The 22098-nt window shown below is 41.5% G+C and overlaps 1 protein-coding gene across 1 annotated transcript in view; it reads left to right on the top strand.

The window, feature by feature from the left end:
• The window catches only part of shroom4 (shroom family member 4), a 95993-nt gene that overhangs the window by 59797 nt on the left and 14098 nt on the right, over positions 1-22098 (top strand). The window contains 3 exon segments of the mRNA XM_005946751.3: positions 8379-8438; positions 8440-8565; positions 16109-19001. Coding sequence (XP_005946813.2) covers positions 8379-8438; positions 8440-8565; positions 16109-19001 — 3079 coding nt within the window.

Raw genomic sequence — 22098 nt, 5'->3', positions numbered from 1 at the left:
ACCAGTAAAATTAGATATTGGTATTCTGTTGTATTGAACATATTATCTTATTTGCTGTAAAAAAAAAAAATCCTTGCTGGGGGTTTTATTTTTAATCTAACTGTGCTTTTATCTTGTGAGTCAAAAAGTTAATTTCAGACTCAGCACGCACACAATCGAAGGGATCAGCCAGTAACAAACAGCACATTGTGCTGCAGAGGCTAAAGTGGACTTCACCCTTCCTGCCATCAGCCTCTGGTATGGGCCTAGTCTCACTGTACTGATTACCTGGTATGCGAAAGCTGTGTGTGTATGTGTGTGTTTAACCCTTTGGAATTAGCCTGCATGTTTGCATGCGTGTGTCTACGCAGTAAATGCATGCCTACGAGCGGGTACCAGTCAGAAATCCATAATCAATGGTGATGAGGGGCTGCAAGGCAAACAAACAAGGGTCTGATTGCATGCAGACACACACAAGAGAGACCCATTAAGCAAACAAATAGATTCTTATCATGCGAACACAAAGGGGATAGAGGGGAGGAGGTGAGCTTGTTTAAGGCTTTCTAGCATAGTTGACCCTTGACCCTGACGGAGCAGACAGGGAATGTAAGGAATCTCCCCACATGCATGTACACAGTGTGCTTTCCGTGGGGTCTGCAGGAGATATACGTCTCCAGGAAGTCCTTTGAAGCCCACAGAGGGCCTCATGTTATTAAGTATCAGCGGTTGTGTGCTTGGTTAAACTTTAACACCGTTCATGCTGGACACTCACCTCTTGCTGTTTGCTCTGCAAGCTTCATGTCTGGTCAGTATTGAGGGGATAGTGACATTGATACACTTTTAGTCAGACACCGCTAAGGTGAATTTACCCTCTGAAGAAAAAAAACAAAAGACTCCTTTATAAAAGGTGCAAATAGTCACAGTGACCACTGGTTCCTGTTTTTGAAGCCTGGATCTGAGTGCCATCTTAGACTTTGGATATCAAACATAAAAAGTGAGCGATACTGCATGCTCAAAAGGTATAGATTTGTCAATCACAAAATAGACCCAGTGTTTCTCAGTGTTTGGTACTCACCAAATAGATTTTGTGCTCACACCAAAAGGAAATTTTAACCATTTGCTTCTGTGAGGTTTAATGTACGCAGGCATAAAGCACATTATTGTTGTTTATCAAATGGCTGGAAATAACAGGAAAACGGTGACGAAGTAAGGTAACGAAGACTCGTTATGCTAAGCAAATGTAGACCAATCAACTTAAGTACTTACCTTAAGTGAAAGTATTCACCTTCCAAAGACTTACTCTGAACCAGTAAAAAGCCTGATTTTACTCTAAATTGGACCATAATTTTCCAAATCAACATCATACCACGTTAAACAAGTCTTGAAGCTGTGACTGGGGACCGCAAAGTCACAAGGAAACTGTTTACTGAGGTCATAAATCATGTGAGAAGCACAATCATTTCCCCATAGACATCTACATAGTCAGACTTGATTGTGCAGCCACACTGGTTGCCCCCTATGGGTCATCAAGAAGAATGCAGATTTGAGGCTGAGTTTACCCTCTGAAAGTCATCTTTATATAAACTTCGTGGGTGTTTGGCTTGGTTCACCTGTTACTGGAATCAATGGATGATCATAATTTCTTTAAGCGTGCCTTGGTGGTCTGTTGCTGCGCAGAGCAAACAATCCAACAGTTTTACGTTTTGACTGCAGGTTAGTTAAGTTTTCCTCACGGTATCTGTAAGAAAAAGTTATGAAACCCTCATAAATATAGCTTTCTACATCTCTCTTATCCAACACTGTTTTCATTCAAACAACTGGGCGAAATTTTCTCCCCAAATCTAAATTGGTTTAAAATGAAAAAATGTCCACTTTGACCCACAAGCTGCATTGAACCTGAAACTTGAGTAATCAGTTGCTAGATTAATCTGAAAAAACTTGTTGGAGGATAAATCAGTTTAGTTTTTTTTTTTTTTTTTTTTTTTTTTTTTAAAGAAAGGAAAATCCAGACATTTTCTGGCCTCAGCTTCTTAAAGGCAACCACTGTAATTTTAACATCTGCTTAACATCTGGTTTTTGGACTGTTTATGCAATTCAAAGAACCTATCAGAAGTTTTTCTGGCTTCTTTTGTGAATTCGGGATTTTCCAACATTTTATAATCTAATTGAAAAAGCAATTTTGGTATCATCATCATTAGCTTTAGTTTAAAAGTATTTCAGCTGTCATGTTATGTGGATTTTCAGTTGTGTATTTTAAGTATAAATGGTCTTTCATGCTTTCCTCTAGAAGTGCATGGTTGAGAGTTGACATGAAATGAGCGATAAGGCAGTACAGTAACGACATGCATGGTAAGTTCCCAGCTAGAGTCTAAACTGGGAATGCCGTGATGGGATTTTTATGTGGTTGTTGCTTTTTTTCCTTCTAACAACACTTGATTATAATTTAAGCTACTAGAAGCCTACTGGGAACAGTTAGGTTTGTTTCTTGTTCTGTTTGTTTTAGTACATCCAAAACCCACTCTCCAAAAAGAATCATCATAAGTAAATTTTATTTATATAACATTAAAAATTAAAAACCAATGTGCTTTAAATGAAAAAAAAAAACAATGTATGAAGATATGATTGCAATGCATTTGTTGTTGTTGTAACCCATTGATGCATACTTTAGCAAATTGTAAATACTAGTATTAAAATGTAACTTAAAAATTACATTTTAAATTTATTAGATAAGCTGTAATAAGTTGTATCTAAGTGTGTGTCTGAGACAGCTGTACTCGGCTCTCTGCTTGTAGTACTCCCAGAAGTTCTTTTAGCAATCACAGTTTAAGGTGAAACTAACATTGAATGAGTTTGTTCTTTTACAAAGGGGCAAAATTGCACCACTGCAATGGAAAAGGGTACAAACCACAAGACAAAACTCAACCTTCGAGATCATAATAGCTCCCCCCCCCCATGAATCCTGTTTCGTGAATCACTGGGAGCCAACATTGAGACAGAGGCTAGAATTTGACCAGTTTTTTTTTCTCCTGCCAGCTGCTCTGTCCTTTGAGCAACACTACAGCACAAAGTTTGAATTGCAAAGGATAATATTTCTTATCAGTAGCACAGTGTTTTCTCTACTGTCCATCCATCACCACCACTCATTGTGTTTGTCTATAATTATTCTGCAGACCTCTCCATCCTCTACTACGTTCCCTTTCCTTCACCACATTTTGTTTTTCTCATCTCTCTGCCAAAGTGTAACCCCCCCATGTCTCTCCAGCACTCTGCTGTCTTTACTCTTTTGATGTCTTTTTCATGCTCTGCAAACACACGTGTGCACGAACACACACACACACACACACACACACAAGGAGGAAGTACCTCTGAACACCCCTGTCAGACAATAACAGTGTGGAACTCTGGGTATTATTCTAGCAGCCGTGCGCTACTTTATCTGCCCTCCACAATACTTCCTCCCTCACTGACTCACACATCCTGCCTGAGAGGGGGCGAGAGAGGCAGGGAAAGAATGAGATGGGAGAGAGAGAGAGGCAAGGAGAGGGAGAGGGAGGGAAGTAAGGAGAGAAATGCAGAATACAGGAGGGAGTAATAGTCATGTTTTGTCTTCCAGCAAGAGGAGCAAGGGAGGAAGTAAAGAGGAAAAGGAGGGAGAGGGGAGATGAGGCTTGTTGGTTGGTTTTTCCCTCCTGTTCAGAACCTGCCACCTACTTTACCTCCTCAGATGGACAACAAGCTCTCTGGCTTGGACTCCACTTTCAAGTCACACATCGACTCTTATCAGACCTCAGCTGGCTTGAGGGCGAATTTCTTTCCAAATTGTGACCATAAAAGCAAGGGAGTGTTGTGTATGGGACTTAAAGCAGCAGAGTGTCTTTGAACTTGAACTGTGGCTGTCAGGGAAGCTGTGAAGAGACCCGATCAGTTTGACAGTGGACGCTTCAGCTTGGGGAGTCTGGTAAGTTTGACAGCCTTTGTGCAACATTATTTTCAAACTTACGAGGAATAATCTTGACATTTGCATCCTCTGGCTCATTTTAAAATCACAGCTTCTTGTCGCTGTGAATCTTTAAAGAAACTGAATCCGTCCTGTCTCCAAAGCAAAGTGTCTTCAGTCAGTTTCAGTCCTTACTTGTTTGTCCAGCCGCCTTTCTGGCATTCGGTCTGTACTGTATTGAGACAGTGTGTGTGACTGAGATTATGCGCTGTGACCTTTGCGGTATCAGTCAGCTGTTGCCGTTGCTGACCATTAAGTGGGACATTCCAGCAGATCCTCTAATAGAGGCTCATTCAGAGTTGAGAATTTATAATTTCTCGGCCTTTGACTGCTGTCGCCAGCTTGTGTCTTCTTCTCGTCTCCTTGCCACTTCTCTCATTCCATCCAGCTCTTCTGTTTAAGATCCTAAAAAACCTGCATAACTCCCAGAGAATACATGTTGAAGTAGAAGCTCGCTACGTAGAGCCAACGTGATTGAATTTCCCAATTGGTTGCAGTCAAAACGGAACAATTATCATCTGTTATCTCATTAACTTTGACTCCACGTCAAGGACAAGCTGCTGTTCAGGGTGTGCCAGGGAATTATTTGAAAAATGTGCTTCATGTGATTCCTCTTTGCTTGTTGTTGCCAGTTGGGGGACAGGTAGCCAATTGGGTTACAGTGTCAGGAACAGGAAAGTGGGAGTTCTGTGGATTTATTATTAAGCCTGTTTCGTTGATCCAGATCTTTCAGTCACCGTGGTTAAAAGGACAGTAAGAGCCAGGTCCTTTGTGTGTTTCCTGTTTTTCATAAATAAAAGAGTCCCTGTGGATGTTACTATAATAATGTTACTATAATGTAGTACAGATCTTCAACAGTTTTGAGTAAAATAGGTTAAAGTTTTTGCCTTTTTTTTTTTTTTTGCCAAAAAGTCCAAATAACAAAAAATTAAACAGTTTTAAGCAGGGAAACAGGTTCTTTGGCTGTGACTTTTTGTTCCCTTTGTGGGTAGCTGTTTTTCTTATGGTGAGTTTCTTGCTGTAGCATGTATATACAGTATATATATACCCTTAGATTTTCCCTGCTTTTTTTTTTGTGCATTCCCTTACATCCATTCCAATAGTTCAGAAACTAACCCTCCAGGAAATAGAGCGAGATTACCCATAATTCTGTGAAGCTGCAAGAAAGCATCTGAGAATGAACAGGGGAACTCAACGGATATGCAACTGGCCAATCATGGTCATTGTTGGCTGCATTGATGCGACATGTAGATTTCTATGGAGGTCCATGTCAGATTAGGATGTAGGGCTTCCTAAGAGTTTTCAGTTATAAGATGCCTACGGTGTACATTTAACACTAATGTTTAAGTTCTTTGTGAGTTGTTTCATTTTTTCGTAACTGACATAAACACAGCTTTTAATTTAAACCCTGTGTTTTAATAATTGGTTTAGGAAACTTGAACTAAACACAGTCTTCTTCATTTTAAATAATCTTTGACCAAAAATTTTCGTAACAGCTTTGACCCTTTTCTACCACTGTAACATTATCAGAAGAAGTACTTGTTATTGCCCTGTGATCGGGATTAGAGGGTAAAGGAGGCTGTGCTTTAACCTCCTAAGACCCGAACTCTTCCACGGCATGCATTTTTAATTTCTCTGTGATATTTGAACATATTGGGACCTGATGAATTTAAAAACAAAGAATTTGCAAAAAAAAAATTTTAACCTGATTTTTGTTTCTAAGAAAAATAAGAGCCACATATGAGGATATTCATTTAAAATTTCGATAGAACAGTAGCGGTATAATGTGCTCGTAAGTGGATATCAGGGCGTTGTAGTCAAAATTGAGTATTTTGGTCTAAATAACCCAAAATGTGATGTTCACATGTGTGGACGCCAGGAGGTTAATGGCGGCTTTTCCAAAGCTGTAGAATAGCCTCACGGTCAGTTTCTATGCTGCATGGAGACTTACAGAAATTATTCAAACATATGTTTTCTCACTTTTTTTGTTTGTTTATTATTTTATTAGCTGAGATTTATTTTTTTAATAATACTTTATTAGTTATTCATCCAAGTTTTGGTACTGTGAAACTTTCTGTTTTGGTTTTGTTTTAAGCTGTACAGCACTTTAGTCAAGTTTGTAAGAACACTTATGTATTCCTATGTTGGAGGTGCAGCTCTTCATGCTGTAAATCCCCTAATTTGATCACTGCTGCCCTCTTGGCTGCTGCTCTCAGCCTTTTGGAAACGCACTGATTGGCTTTGTGGTTTTGGAGAGCTTTTCCCTTCTCCCCTGCATTGCTGCACAACAGCAGATCAGCGCTCTGTTTTCTTTTAAGCTGCAAGTCGGCACATTTTTCCTTTCTTTTTTACCCTTTGTCGTGCATACCATCTCCATCTGACTTTGGCATTACTTCATTTGATTTTTCACAGTAATCAATCTCTGGAAAGCTAAACTTGGAGAAACTGAGGAGGTGGCAGTGAGAAATGGGGGGGGTCTGTCAATGTTTGTATTTTGTTCAATAATGGTATTTTGTCTGGTCAAGTTTGGATAGTTCCCACACATAGTGCAGCATACACGTAGGAGCGTAGACGCACATACTCAGGCTCTGCATAAACTTTCTCAGGGGATAATTTAAGGACATTGTCAGCAGAGTTGAACAATCAGCGGGTTCAGATAGAAATCCCTCTTAAGGAGCCAGAATCAGGAAACTGGAGTGTTTATTTTGGAAATGGGTCTCCTGCCCCTGCTTTATCATAAACAATAATATGCAAAAATGGTCCTTTCCTTTCCCTCTTGCTGCCAGGATCTGCATTCTTCTCCCAAAACTGTACTTCCCTATGTTTTTCCAAAATAGTCTAATTTTACATTTTTTGTACTTTGTGCTTGATGACCTTAATAGTCCTCTCATTGGAGTGTTGTTGGGAATTAAACTTTGGCCCTTTTTTGTCATAATTATCCACCATGTCATCCAGTTGGTATTTCGGGTGTTTTCAAACTCACTTTTAAACCTTTTGGGACAAGTCAAGCTCTCGGGTCAAAGGACGAAATGCCAGTCAAGGTTGAAGTGTATTTGAAATTGGAGCGAGCCAGTTTTGTGAAATTTTAGGTTAATTGAGTTGTTATTTGACTGATGATGGCATTTTTCAATGAGTAGGTGAAAGAAAATGTCAAGTCAAACAAGCAGAGTCAAAGTCAGTGGCAAAAAGTCAAAATGAAGTAAAATACAATAAAGAAAATCATTTCAAATTGAATTTTATGAGATTTTCTTTGATTTAAATATCCAAAAGCGTCCTTTTTGGTTCCAAAAACTCTTCCTTTTTACTAAAGCTTATTAATTGTTATACTCTACATCTAAGATTTTTGCACCAGATACTTGAACCTTTTGTCTTTTTTAAAGTAAGTTTCTCGCTGGGTGAAGTCTCTCAGCAAATTCCCAGCTTTTCTGACTTCAGTTTGATTCAAGCTCACACCTCTTAGTTCCTGTTCTCTATAGAGGAACTAGGAGTATGTTATTTCCATCCAGCAACAGTATTTCCAAGTCAGTGTTATTCTTAAAGATATGATTACCACCATAAAGGTCCATTCAAACTTGAGGAATGTAACATTTATAACTGCCTAGTCTTCTCACTCTTTTCTTCTGCTCAATCAGCCCATCTTGCAGTCTGTCTGCAGGGGGGCTGAGCTGAATCTGGCGAGCATATGTGATCGGAAGTCTGAACAAGGGACTTAGTGAATATCTTGGGATACACTGGAATGCCTGGCTTTAGATCAGACCGGAGGGCTTACTGTACACGTTAGATGAGTTTTTAATGGACATAGCGCTGAAGTCCAAACAGCTTGCGAGGAAGCCGTTTCCACAGGATTTAGGTTGGCACGGCGCTGCCGCTGTAGGGATACATTTTATGTGAGCTCTTACGATCCAAGACACTTAGGCTTGTGGTTGCAAACAAGCATGTCATCGTATACATTTTGCCTATATTAATCATATTCAGACATCCTGCTTAGAAGTGGTGGGTAAAAAGATCCCATAGACATGAAGTAGGTAGGAAAAAGGAAAACCGGCCCTATTAAAAACAAGGAAATCACATTAGTTGCCAGGGGAAAAGCATGTTTCACATTTATACAGACGCACTGGAAGCATCCGGGCGGGAAATACAACACCACAGCCGCTTCTTTATGTTTGACCAAAATCTCAGGAGTCCCCTAAATTCAACTGGCCTGCAAGTGGTGCTAAAGGATGTTTCTGGATGTGTTTTAGTAGAAGAACGCAGTGTTCCTGTAATACAGGGACACTGCAGTAGGTACCATTGAACTGCCGGTAAATTGGCTATCGGGGCCCTGTTATTTCCTCTCTGATCAGCTGATTGATTGATTAAACACTTGATTCTCACCTGTGTGTTTTTGTTTTTGTCTTCACAGACGTAGTGTCCCTTTCATCAGGCCTCACTCCTGGCACCTGGCAAAGCTGTCGGAGGTCCCCTCCTCCAGCACCACCCTGCCTCCCCACTGCCGACTCCCCACCTCTCCCCCCTCCTCCACCCCCCCCACCTGCCATGCAGCTCCACCCCGGCCCTTACACACTACCCTGGCACACGACTGACAGCAGGTGAGCTAACGTGTGAACAAAGTTTTTATGTGTCTAAGTAGGTGGTGCTGTTTATTTGCATTCTCCTGAGAGGTGGGTCCCTAATTTTATCTGACAATTTTTCTAACCTCAAGCCACCATTAAAAGGTCTGTTTCACTCAATGAAATCTTCTGAGTTCATGTAAAGTTCTGTTTGTGCTCTACGGGGGATTTTCTATATTTGAGTGCAGTTACATGATTATATCACTACGGGGAATTGCTTTCATAACTAAATTAATTATCGTAATGAATATATTAAATGTTGAAGCTTGCAGTTATGTAAAGCAGTAAAAGCCTTACTATTTTCAGTGATGTCTCACATATGTAGAATGTGAAAGTAGCAGGAGCTTTGTTTGTTTGCTTGAAAGATGATTTGAGCAATAAATCACTTGGTTTAATCAATATTTACATACTTTCGAAGTGTACTATATCGCTTAAGGTCGAGGTAGACATTCATCATACTGACTGATATTGTTGATAGTGACATTTGGCACTGGACTACATAAGTCTTTATAGCATGAAGCCTGTGAGCGTGATGTTTATGGGCCTCAGGGTTTCCAGTGGTGCACAAACCCAGTGGTCTGCTGGGTCCGAGCTGAGCCCCGTGAGGGAGTCAAGATGTTTTTTCAGATATAAGATACAACACAAGAGCGTTTGTGTTCTAGCTCCATATTTTTAACATTGGATTCGGGTTTGGAATAGATCCTATAGTGAGCCTTAGTGCAGAGCCTCAGTTCATCATCTAGCTGAAATAAGCTGTTTTAGCACCTTTGTCTTGAAACTAACTTTCTTCTGATTGGCTCAAAGAAAGGGTTGAAAGCAAGTGGGAGGGGCTTTTGTATTTTAGATTAGATTAGATAGATTAGATAAAACTGTATTAATCCCTTGGGTGGATTCCTCCGGGAAATTCAGTTTCCTGAGCAGACAGACGTTGCATGTTACAGAGTTGGAATACCAAATAAAGGGTATTGCTCCATATTTTTTGACATCATATGGAGCCAAGAATAGAAAAACAAACTGTGCAGTGGCACAACATGCAACGCACACAAAAAATGGCAGGTGTAAAATGGGCCTAAGCGACTGAAGAGGTCAGAGATATTCACTTTGTTTCCCTAATGACTGTTAATGATAATAGACCTTTTACCGATAAGGTTTATGCAAGATGTTTTGACGTAGTCTTGACGCAGTGTGTTTCAGATGATCTCCATGTAAAGCTGTTGTTTATATGGTGCGCTCCGTGATATCTCTGATTTTAAGGTTCTTTTGGGATTCGTTTTTCTCCTGGCTTTAATTTGTCGCTTCCTCAGTGAGGGGAAGAGTAATTACAAGCTGGGGAATATAAGATGAGCATCTTCATCTGAATTACAGCAAATCAGGTTTTGCTGCTCCACCAAAAACATCATACTTTATATTAGTCATACAGCAAGTCCCCACCTGGGATTTAAAAAAAAAAATTGGTCCCTGTGACTCTGACTGTGCCCCTAAAGCCAACAATTGCCAGGAAGCAGGTGACATCACTGTTTTAATGTCAACATGGCCCACACAGGAAGCAGGTCTATTTTTGGCTTCTATTTAAACATTCCAAAGCAATAACCAATCAGATCTCTCTGGTGACCAGCTCTTTGTTCGTCTGCTCGTGGGGCACAAGATGTTTTCTGCTGCGGTGGCAAATCCATTCAGAGCCCTCGGGGTTTTAAAAAGTGAAAAGGATGCAACAACAAATTCAGATGGATTTTGTTTTGTTATTTGGCCTTCTGCAGTTAATAGTTGCAGTTTAAATCAAGAAGTTTTAAGAAAGATGTAGAATAACACTTAAATGGGGTGGAGTGGAAATTGGTTTAAGTAATTCACCTTTCCAGTTGAGATGTTGATGAAAAGCAGAGTTTTTAAAAAGTGGTGGTGTACACTTGAGTTTTGGACACCAAACATTTGAATGCTTCATGAAAGAGTCACACTTTTTCCAGTGTGGTCTTTTTCACAGCGACTAATCCAAATCACACAGCAACGCATTAATGGCTAACCTTGTTTTGCTGATGGGTTTATCTCAGACGCCCTCTCGGCTGAACTTTGGTGTGTTTTCAGTATCATATCTTCCTGCCATGTGGTGTAATTAATCTGTACCAATTACAGATCTTCGGACTCTAGCAATTGTTCATTGAGCCATGAGATAGTAGATAATTATGTCATTAAGCCCAGCTTTGCTAAACCTCTAAATTGTGGAAGTATTCAGGTTTCTTTTTTTTACTACTAAGTCATAAAAGTCCTGTATGACTCCATTCAAAATTACTTCTAAATTAAATCCCACTTTTCATGGATTTGATGTTGAACTTATCTGGCTAAATTAAAACATGAGAAACATGGTGCTGAATGACCTTAAACTCACTGAATTCAATATCTACAGCATCATTTTACAACAGCCAGCCCCAAAAACATCCACAGCTTCCCTTTTTCTTTTAAAAGAATCACAGTTTGCTGTCATTTTAGGTTAGCATAAAACATGTCTTAATATGGACTCCAGGATGACAATTTTGCAATCATTAAAACTGAATATTTGAAGTCAGAATAAATGCCATCGTCTATAAAAGAATATAGATAATAATGATTTTTTTAAAATAGTGATTCTTTTAAGGAATATCAGTACATTAAAAGACTTTTGAATGTCTCAAACTGGTTTAACTCTAAAATAAAACAAAAGACTAGGAAATTATTTACTATACCTGGCCACCCATTGGCCACCCATTGGCCACCCATTGGCCACCCATTGACCGCCCGATGTTAAAACATGCAGCACAGACAGCTTTTTATCCATCATTTGGGATCTTGCAATGTTCAAACTCATGACAGAAAAGATTTGTTTGTGCACATAATTGGAATAATAAATTAAACAGCAGTCCAGACTCATTACTCATTCCCCTCCAAATTCATTAACATGAAGCTGCCTTTTGTTGAGTTTCTGGCCCTCTGACAGTGTTTTGCCCATGTGCCCATATAAAATATCAGGTGGGAGACCATTCTACATAAACTATATTCTTTGTAGCTTTGCAGACACGTGACAAGTCAATGTGATGTTTTCTGACATATAGATATCATGGTGCTCATGCTGACAATGTGGGATTAAGTGACTAAGGTCCCACTTACACAGGCCTAGAGACTGATCCATGACCATCTGGCAACCAAGAGAGAAAAATTAGTGTTCCCTGATCGGCTGTGAGTGGTTTCCAGAGGTTGATTGCAGTCGATGGGATTGCTCAAGTCCCAGCCACACAGATTTTCAGACCAGTCAGTGACCCCCTGGCAACCACCTGTCACTAGTGTGTCACCCAACTGGTTGGCAGACCTTCTTGTGATTATTTGATTGCTAACATATTGCTGTGATCATAGTTTGAATTTTCACCCAGCGAGAGCCAGAAACCCCCAGGAACCACTGCCATCCAGTGGGGGACTACACATTTTTTCCCCATCAACCGCTGGGTGCAGCACATCCAATATGGTGGCCAGCTGTCAAGCAGCATGTGTAAATGACTAATTATTTAGTGAAAGTGCTACTTTTATTGAAAATTTCCCTAATCAACGAGTATTACTTCAGCTCTGAGTCTAACTTTTTCTGCTACTGTAATACATCAGTGACAAATAATTGAATCGGATAGTCAGGTTGAATAAAACTCTTCGTATTAGAGTATGATCTCACCAAGCTACACTGTAATCCTTCAAAGAGCACACGGAAGTCCCCTCCGCCTGTATATTGACTCACAGTAAAAATAGCCTTTATGTCTTTGTTTGTCAGTTGTTCTCCTTTTGATAGCAATCAGTGATCTAACGTACCACTGTTTTAATAGTCCCACATGATGTGTGCGTGTGTGTGTTAGTGTGTGTGGGGGGTTCTTATTCCCACAGTTCTCCCGCCTGATCTCATCAGTCGGATGAGGAGGCAGCTCCCGGCATAACTCTGGACAATGTCGTGTGACTCCCAGAAAATGTGGACAAAGAGAGGAAGACGTTCAATAAACTGTGTTTGTGTGAAGGAGAGTACATTTTGTACAGTCCGTGTGTGTGTGTGTGTGTGTGTGTGTGTTTTATTTTTGCTCTAACCATGTGTAAGCAATAAGTAAAGTAGGGATAAAATATCTCCAGCTTTCACATTTACAGGAGTGTGTATGCCTTTTGTAACTCTCACATCGTGCGTTTGTGTATTTGTGCTGGTGCGTCTTCGTCAAACCTCACACTCACATGTTCCACATTGCGTCTGATTGGGCAGGAGTGACTGTCATTTCCTCTCCAGCTCCCGTCTCATTTCCTCTCTTCCTCTCTCTGTCACCCAGGTCAAACCTATACAGAAGCCTCTCCTCTGCCATCCATTGCTCACTTCCCTCAAAGACTGTTTTCTCATGCAGATAATGAAGCGTACTTTCCACCCTGCCAGTCGGAGTATTGTATCTCACTGTTTTACACCCGTGATCTTATTGAGCGATTTATGTACTTATATTGCACCACTCCCAGGGCTCCCATTTATGTCATTCTAGTACTGAATGCTTGAGACTGATGAACATGCCTGAACATGTCTGGATGGACACTAGAGAAACTGCAATTGTCGGCATTTCCATGTTTGCTTTATTTTGCTGAGCTGTTGTTTGCTGCTTCAGCTTAATGGTGGTTTCATAGCATTTTCACATAACACATGAAAGATCTTTGGTTTGAACCTGGGAGCTGGCACAGATCCCTGCATCAGAAGTGGCTTCTGGTGTAAAAGTCTATCAAACCAAATATTCAGTTCAATTGAATTTTATTTATATGGCACAGTAGCACAGTTCCCTCAAGGCATTGTTTGGATCCGCATATCCAGATATGCAGCTCTAAACAACTTCTGTTATACAGCATATTAATGAGTTAAAGGTCACTAATTTTATTATTGGCTTTAATGTCTTGACTTTATTACCCCATGATCATTATATAAAGGACATAAATTCCTCTTCATGTTCCAAAAGCCAGTGAAGTTTTAAGAGTTGGCTCATATAATTCTTACATTATCCAGCCATACTGGAAAACAGTAGCTGTCAAACACAGAAACATTGCTTGTCTAATGTGAGAGACACCATGTACATAGAGCCTACTGGTAAGAGCATGGAAAGGAAAATGACCTATACGCGTACTACAAATCATCAAAACATTGGAATACATGAGCATAAAAGTTGTATTTAGCGTAAAAGAGTAAGTTGAGGTTGAATAGTTTACAGCTGAAGTTTCTGAAGCAAAGAATTGTAAACCATGAATACCACAAGCAGCAGCCTGGAGATAGTCTGCTGGTTGTCTTGCCCATGTTGGTTTGAGATCAAAGTCCTTCAGAAATTTCTGTCTCCTGTAACCCCTCCTCTGTCTCCTTGGCAACTTTCCCCATTGTTTGAATAAGACACCAAAGAAATAACAAAAGGGTGAGTGACCACTCTCTCCTCTTTACAGGAAAAAGAAATACCACAATAAAAATGCCTGCAGGTTTTTATTGGAGCCTTTATGGCACTGGATTTGAACCAAGCGCATGAACACTGGGTGCCCTCAAAGCCCGCTTGATAAGACAATATGTACGAAGTGTATTTTTCTATCTTTGCTGCCTAACCTCTCCTTTTGCTCCCTGTTATTCTGTCTCGTGTGGTTTTCTCCATGAAGTTGAGATGGTTGGGAATTCTTTTGTTCTTTTTTCCTCTGTGTCATTTGGGGGAAACAGGGTCATTTTTTGGCCTAATAAACAGTCGAAACTACAAGGGGGGCCAAAGAGCTCGAGAGGATGATGTGTAACATGGGTCACAGGTCAAATTCAAACCCAACATTGCGGTTGAGTGGCGGGTAGTTGAGTCCATTGAGCAACATTTGATATACAGTACATATGACATTTATTGCATGTCTGTCTGCCCCAGAAGGGATACCTCATCTGTTTCTCATCTGCCTTTTTTTCTCTCTTGATTCAGCTGGGGGAGTATTTTTTTCTTATCTAAATCAAATGTGCTAGGATAGATTATATTGTACAGATGCTTCTCTTTTTTGGTTATATATATAGTTATTAGAAAGTAAAATGTTTTTTAAAAGCTATATATATATGTGTGTGTGTGGGGGGGGGGGGGGGGGTAAATATTGTGCATTTGATGTAAAGAAGTTGGGACAGGGTAGGACAAAAATCGGAAGAAAGGAATGAAGGAGGAAGATGAAAAAGGATGAGAGGAATCAAGGAATGACTTAGACATTTTGACTGTAGGCAGCGTGAGTTGATGAGGAGGAAATCCCTCTCTGCCTAAAGAGGCTTCCTCCGAGGGGCTTTAAAACGCATGGGGCTGCCGTGGATCTTCAGCTCACCACTGATAGAAAACAGATCCACCAGCTGTTCAGTGGAAATGTTGTATGGATGGGATGTGAAGGGCGGGGTAATCAAAACTTACAGTATGAAAATTAAAGATGACTTAGTATATGTAGCTTTTAAAGGCATTAACTGTCTTGTCAGTCAAGAAGTAACATCATAGTGTTCTGGAAACCACATGAAGTTGCTTAGAGAACATTAAAATTTACTTTGATTTTGATACTGTATTGACCTTCCTCCGCCTTTCCCTGCAGTTGTTACAGTTCAGCTCCCCAGCAAAAACCTTTAAACTACTTTAAATGAAGCTGGTAGGGTCAACCCATCCAGGGTTAGAGTAAATGAGGTCATTTTTGTGTGTTGGAAAACCCAAAGGGTAAAGTTTTTAATCTAGTAAAAATTCCTAAAACAGGAGTGAATGTTAATCCCAACCTAATCTTTAGATGAGTCGCCAATTACGTGTTGGATGTGAATTGTTCGATAATTAATAATGGTAAGTAGCTTAACCCTAAATCCATAATGCTGTTTAACTATGCTAATCAAAGAATAGTTGAACAGTTCCCCAAAACTCAATAATACTAATAAAACTACCTCTGAAGTCTTCAGTGGTAATGACCCCAAGCCCTAGATTTAACCCCACCCCTAACCCTATGACCCCACCCACACATACACCTATATTTTGGCGCACGTGTTTTGTGTACATTTCTGCAGGCACTGCGGAAGAGGTGGCATGTATCTAATCAGCAGCAATGGCAACATCTGGGCCCATTGCATACACCACTGATCATATTGACTACACACGCAGGGTTAATTTTGCTTTTAAAACTAAAACAAAGCTGCATTTTAATTGGCCATTGAGTGCGTTTCTCTTTTTGTCTTTATCAGACTGTGTGCAGTGTTACTGCTTTATGGTTAGGGTTATATTTTTACTTGTTATTTTGCCATAATCTTGACAGCACCTTAAACTGGTGAATAGAGATATTTTTCAAAATGAACACAGAAAAGTCCTTGTTTAAAAAAAAAAAAAAAAATACCTTCTGGAAAAAATCTGGATAGTTTTTGATGTGTTGTTCAAAGATCAAGTTGGCATTTGTTTGCTTATTTAGTCTGCAAAATAACCCAAAGCACCACCCAGTGTCTGTTTTTGAAACATTTCGTTTGACCTTCTGCATCTCCATCTCTCTGCAGTGATTTGTCCATGCAGTGGAGTCAGCTGTCCAGACCTTACTCCTCCACTGACCGAAGCAGCTCCCTGGGCTCCATGGAGAGCTTGGACACACCTACACCCACCACGCAGCCATACTCAGACTCCCATAATTCACCAGTCGATCCCACCCTCTTCAACAATAAGAGAGACTCTGCCTACAGCTCCTTCTCCGCCAGCTCAAACACATCTGACTACGCGACAGTCCCTCTGAGACCCGGTGAAGCCAACTCAATGGATAACCTCTTGTCTTGTCAAGGCTACCCTGTTAGAGACACCTCAACCCTTTGCGAGTCACCTAGTGAGGGCAAAGATGAGGCACCGCTGATCACACAAAAGTCCAGATCACTGACTAGGCCGAGACCAAGGCCCATCGAGGTAAAAGAGAGGCCCTCGTCCTGCTGCTATGAGCAGGAACGGAGGGGTGGAGGCTTTGAGATTCTAAGAAATGGAGAAACAGGAATAGAAAGAAAAAGGAACCCTCCTCAGCCTCCAACCAGAAAAGATAGTTTTAGGGCAACCCGGAGTCATCCCAATTCCACCAACCCACGTTGTGCTTCTGCTCCTATTGAAAGTTCTGGTGTTTCTTCTTATTATGAAGAAAACAAGCTCTCGCTTAATCTTGAATCAGGAATGCATAATGGCTTCCCTGCACCAGGAGAAGGAGGTCAAAGTGGGAATTTCGAGAAGGATACTTTGGATACACACTGTATCCAGACGGAAAATATTAGATTTATAAAATGTGACACTAGTGCTCATAAAGACTACAACTCAGAGAGCACCTCAGAAAACCTGTCTGAACCACTGACAACTTCCTTAAATCCCAACCTCCCCTCTGATTCTGACACCTTGCCTGCAGAAGCCTCCACCGAGGTTCAAGAGCAGTCCCGTATCTCCCACACTCAGACCAAGCACTGCTCTACTGTGCTACACAGGCACAGCGCTCCCGAGAAGCTCCTTGCTACACAACTTCAATTGCTGCAGTTTAACAGTGACAGCCCTTCTGTGGAACCATGCAGTCTATCAAACCCTTCTGAGCCCTCTTTGTCTCCCTGCAGCAGCCAGTGGTCCCCTTCATCACTTCAGCCAATGAGTGAACACCAAGAAGCTTCTCAAAACCACCTTCATGCCACGTCAAACAAATGGGGAGGTAGCCGATGCTCAACCCCAGGATCTGTGTTCTTCGAAGGAGATGGTGATGACAAAGATTCAAGAGAGAGGCTGAATGTGAATGGCGGTTCTCTCACACCGGATCAGCATCACGTGCCATGGGGTCGCTCTGTGAGCGTGCCAGGGGAGAGCACAGGATCATCAGCACAGGAAAGACTGAGCTCTGAGCAGATGCTTGAGCGGGACTTTGAGCCTCTTAGTGCTGCTGCAAGTATGGATACCTTACTGGATGAGCAAAGAGCAGTGGACAGAGGAAAAGGTGAAGAAAAAAAACAAGAAGTTGTAGAAGGTGAGGCAAGTGCAAAAAAGTCCAACTCTTCCAGGAACCATCGAAGGAACCGCCGGCGAAGCGAGAGATTTGCCACCAACCTGCGCAATGAGATTCAGAGGAAAAAGGCCCAGCTTCAGCGCAGTCGAGGTCCAGGAGGGTTACTGTGTAGTAGAGAAACTGTCCAGGAGGAGGATCCAGATGTCAATGAGGAGGGAGATGCAGAACAGCCAGCCCAGGAAGACGGTGCCAAGGCTACATTTGCCACTCCTTCTCTTCCCCAAGATTCCCAGACCTCAGAACCAGTCATACCATCAAACACCTCAAGTGAATCAGACCGTGATGTCTTAAAGACTCAGTCTCCATCCCTAACCTACCCTCAGAACAATAGTTTATCCAGGTCTGTCCAAATTCTGGACCCAGGCGCCCCGAGTTTTGGTGTTGGCATCCGAGTTGTGGAGGAACCAGCTCCCGCTGGCAAGGCCCGCCGTTGGCGTTGGACCCCTGAGCACAAACTCCAACCAGAACCTGATCAAGACAGACAGTGCAGAGTTTCCAATGAGAGCGTTTTAGGAGTAACAGGGTCTCGTCATGGAGTTTGTGCTTTCACCTCATCATCTACATCAACATACGGCCGCTCGTCTTCAGGTTCTCGAACCGAGGATTCTGATATCCTTCCGTTTGCAGATAGAATGAAGTTTTTTGAGCAAACGAGCAAGGGCGTGTCTGTTTCAAATGCCCTGGGGTCTATCCGGAGCACCAGAGGGGGAGAGCCTCCAAACCAAAGGAGATATTCCTATCAGGGGGGACCACAGGAAAGCTCCCTGCTTTCAAATACTGTGGAGGCCAGGAGGCAGTCTGTGAGTAACAGCAGGGAGAGGCGGAAAGAGAAGGAGAGGGAACAAGCGAGAGAAAGGGAGGAGAGGTTGAGGGAGCGAGAGGAGAGGCTAAGAGAAAGGGAGAAGCAGCAGGAAAAGGAAAGACAAGAGAGGGAACTGGAAATGGAGAGGGCAAGGATGAGGGAGATGGAGCGGGAGAGAGAGCGAGAGGAGCGGGTCCGACAGTGGGAAAGGGAAAGGGAGCTCGAGCTGGAAAGGGAAAAAGAAATGGAGAGAGCGAGAGAACGAGAGCGACTCCAAAATCAAAGAGAGAAAGGGCTTGAGAGAGAAAGAGAGAAGGAAAGGGAAGAAGACTGTCAGCTCACCTCTCATCAGGAGTTTTATCGTAGCTGTGGCTTCACAGTAAAAACGCAAGACTTCCAACAACACAAGGAGAACTTCCACAACTTCCAGCCCAAACCTCAGATATTCTCCCACAGCCAAACCCAGAGTCACGTCCCACGATCAGCTTTTTATCCAGTCAGCACCCCTTCCCAGCGACCAGAGAACCGACAAGCTCTGCCCCCGGGATTCTCAGCACAGAGCTACACATCTGCAGAGGTAAGAGGGATGCTCCAAGGGTCTACTCCATTTTTTTTTTTTTACCTTGCCCCAACTAAGTGAGCAGGAAACATGGTAATACCGCAGATACGACTATACAATAGCATCAGCAAAGTAGAATTCGTTTACTGTCCCCTTTTAAAAACGAAACAACCCTCATTGACTTGTTCACTTCATATTTTGCCTCTGCCTCACCTGCAGTAACCCTACTACTAATGGTTGCTTTATGTTGTAAGGTGAAGACTCCAAAATATTAGAAAGAAACCCCAATTAAATTACCTCCATGAGCAAGCACTTGGCTACAGCGGCAAGGAAAAACTCCCTTTTAACAGGAAGAAACCCCAGCAAAGTTTCTACCTCCATATTTTAATTCTTGGCCTCTGTTAAAGGATCTCTGTGGGATTACAGTTTAAAATATAATAATAAGGTAATATAATAATAGTAATAATAAGGTATAAAACATCTAATTTTCCTATAGGAAAATCACAGGTGAAACATTTAAGAGCAGTTGGAAATAAAAAAAAAAAAACAACAACAATAATAATAACAATAATATTCATGAATAGCCAGGAAGTTGTTTTTTTTTTAATTTCTTTGCACAATAATAATATGTAATACTTTTTTGATTGCTCTACTAACTCTTTTGTGTTGGTTTTATATGTGTAAAAGTACTGACAGCAGCCAGTGAAACTCCTTCAAAGATTTTTTTAAAAACTTGACCTCTGAACTCAAGGTCAAGGTCACTGAAATTTAAACTTGTCTGAGATTTTTTATAATTACACCTATGTTATTATTTTCCAGATTCTAGGGTAATTTCCTTATGGGATTACCACATTCACATGATTTTCAGAAAACTTGACCTCTGACCTTGACCTTGAGATTCCTGCCCGTCACATGACATGTGCACCTAACCGTGGCAAAAGGTTAGTCTACAGCGCTGATTTTGTTTGTAGGGCTTTTTAAGGCCTTAAAAAAGCACCTTAGTTAACGTTTAAACTAAGCAAAACTGTTATTTTATGCTTGAGTAAGTTAAACCTCGCTTTAAAATAATGGTTAAAAATACTTATCTCAGTCAGTCAGACTTTATGATTTTTCGTTGGGTTGAATGCCAATTTATTTTGCTTTTTTGTGTAAAACACCTTTTTATGCATTCACAAGTGGCGCTCAAGCTAAACCATTGTTCGCCATAATTACCAATGAACTCATTTCTGTGTTAACGTTGCGTTATCATATTGAGGCGATGATCCTGAGAGGCAGCCTGCCTAAGTTGAATCACAGCCAGTGTTCCAGCAGCATTGAAACTTAGTACCTCTTTAGAGAGTGAAAAGTAAACTTTTCTGCTGGACCAAGCTGAGATGACCACCGGAGACCGAAAACTATCTCGCTCCTTTCAACCAGCACCACAAAGGGATCGAGTGGCCTCGCTTGGATGTTGGAGCTAAGTGGCCGCTCGGTCCAAGTGCTCCGCGGTTGAACAGTGGGTTTGAAGCCGAGCCTCTTATCCTGCATGCGGTCACAGTCTGAAATTCTCATTCAGCGGATTGTTGCAGCAGAACTTAGAGAGCGAGAGAACGAGCAGCGGCGGGACACTTGTGTCAGCGATAATAGCGGCGTAGGGTTACATCTTTACCACAAATTGATCCGACTTAGGGGGGCACAGACCCTCGTCTGAACTTTTGCTTCTTCTGTGAACTCGTGCACATTCGTGCCCTCATCATTCGACACCAAGCAATCCACACTGACATTTGTTTTGGACTAAATGTACTTTGAGTTCAGCATATGTTTGGTTCAGGACACTTCTGTGAGGGTACGCCACACCAAGGCCTCCGGGGAGCCGTGAACCTCGGCCTCCTCCGTGTCGACATTCTTCTCAAGTCAAAGGTTGCCGGTTAGATGCCACAGCGATAACCCCGTGTGTTTAACTCTGCCGCTGACAAGGTCCATTGTTTTTTAGTGGTAACAGATGTGCTGGATGGGTGATAAGGGGAAACCCTAATATCCAGGTGTCGGTGTGACGGTCAGCCTTAAAATTCACTCATTTCACGCAGTTTCCTTTTGTATTGAGAAGTGAGGTTTATGCTGTCATTAAGGTGTGTGTGTGTGTCTGTGTGGTCATGTTTGTGTGTTTTGGATACAGGACGGAAACCAAAATCTTTGCAGCCGCTTTTATTATTTGTGGTCTGTCACTGAGTGAAAGGAGGCCGGCTGTGCCTTTAAATTCAATTGATGTTTTGCAAAATCAGATTCCTTTTTTTCCTTCTAATTTTACCTCCCACGTCATTACAAAAACACACAATGTACTCTTTGAAGCAATATATCCTTCCCCAAAGGCCATCAGTTGTTATTTATACTCAAAATGAAACAAATTCATGTTAATCACTGAGCTGGCAGCGGATTACGATCAGTTGGAAGACTTGACTTGGTTACGAAATTATTTTTAGATGAAGCTGTCAATCCAGCCGTGTTTCCAGCTTAATATTCTTCTATCAGTCTGTTTTTAGCTTTGGCATGATTTTATACACGAGGTGATGGGGAAATTGGACTAAGACCAGCCATAGCATCCACTGAGGGATGTCTGCGAGGTGGGAACAGGGCGAGGCTGAGGCAGCAGTAGAGTCGTGAGCTTTGAGAGATCTGCACGGTAGCCACGTAAAGAATGATAACGAACCGAACAGCATCACCAGGAAGCAGACTGGGTGGGAGTCGATGACAGATGGACAAAATCTTTTTTACATCCACCACAGTGGCAGAGCTACAGAATAACGAATGTAAACAACCTGGTTAAATGACAGCAGCCGTCAGTTGTTCTGTGTCCAGAGGGAGGGCATGGGGTCTACTCCACAACATTTATTTCACAGCTTAAGCATTATTCTGCAGTTTCAGACTTCCTGTATAAAAATGTTTCTCTTGTATAACAGTTATGGCCAAAACGTGTCATAAATAGTGCTAAGTCCCTTTTAATAATAAGTCAAAGAGCCATCCAAGTGCTTGTGAAATAGAGCTTGTTATTAGTTGTTATCTTTTGGTTTTATGCTCTGCTGACATCAAGTGACGGCCAAATATGTAAAATTCACTTCCAGCTGTGCCAACAGAAAAA

The sequence above is a fragment of the Haplochromis burtoni genome, unplaced genomic scaffold (assembly GCF_018398535.1).
Source record: "Haplochromis burtoni strain Fernald_Lab_line unplaced genomic scaffold, NCSU_Asbu1 Contig_484, whole genome shotgun sequence".
NCBI lineage: Eukaryota > Metazoa > Chordata > Actinopteri > Cichliformes > Cichlidae > Haplochromis > Haplochromis burtoni.
The sequence above is the reverse complement of the archived record's forward strand: the minus strand, read 5'-3'. Positions and strand labels throughout refer to the sequence as shown.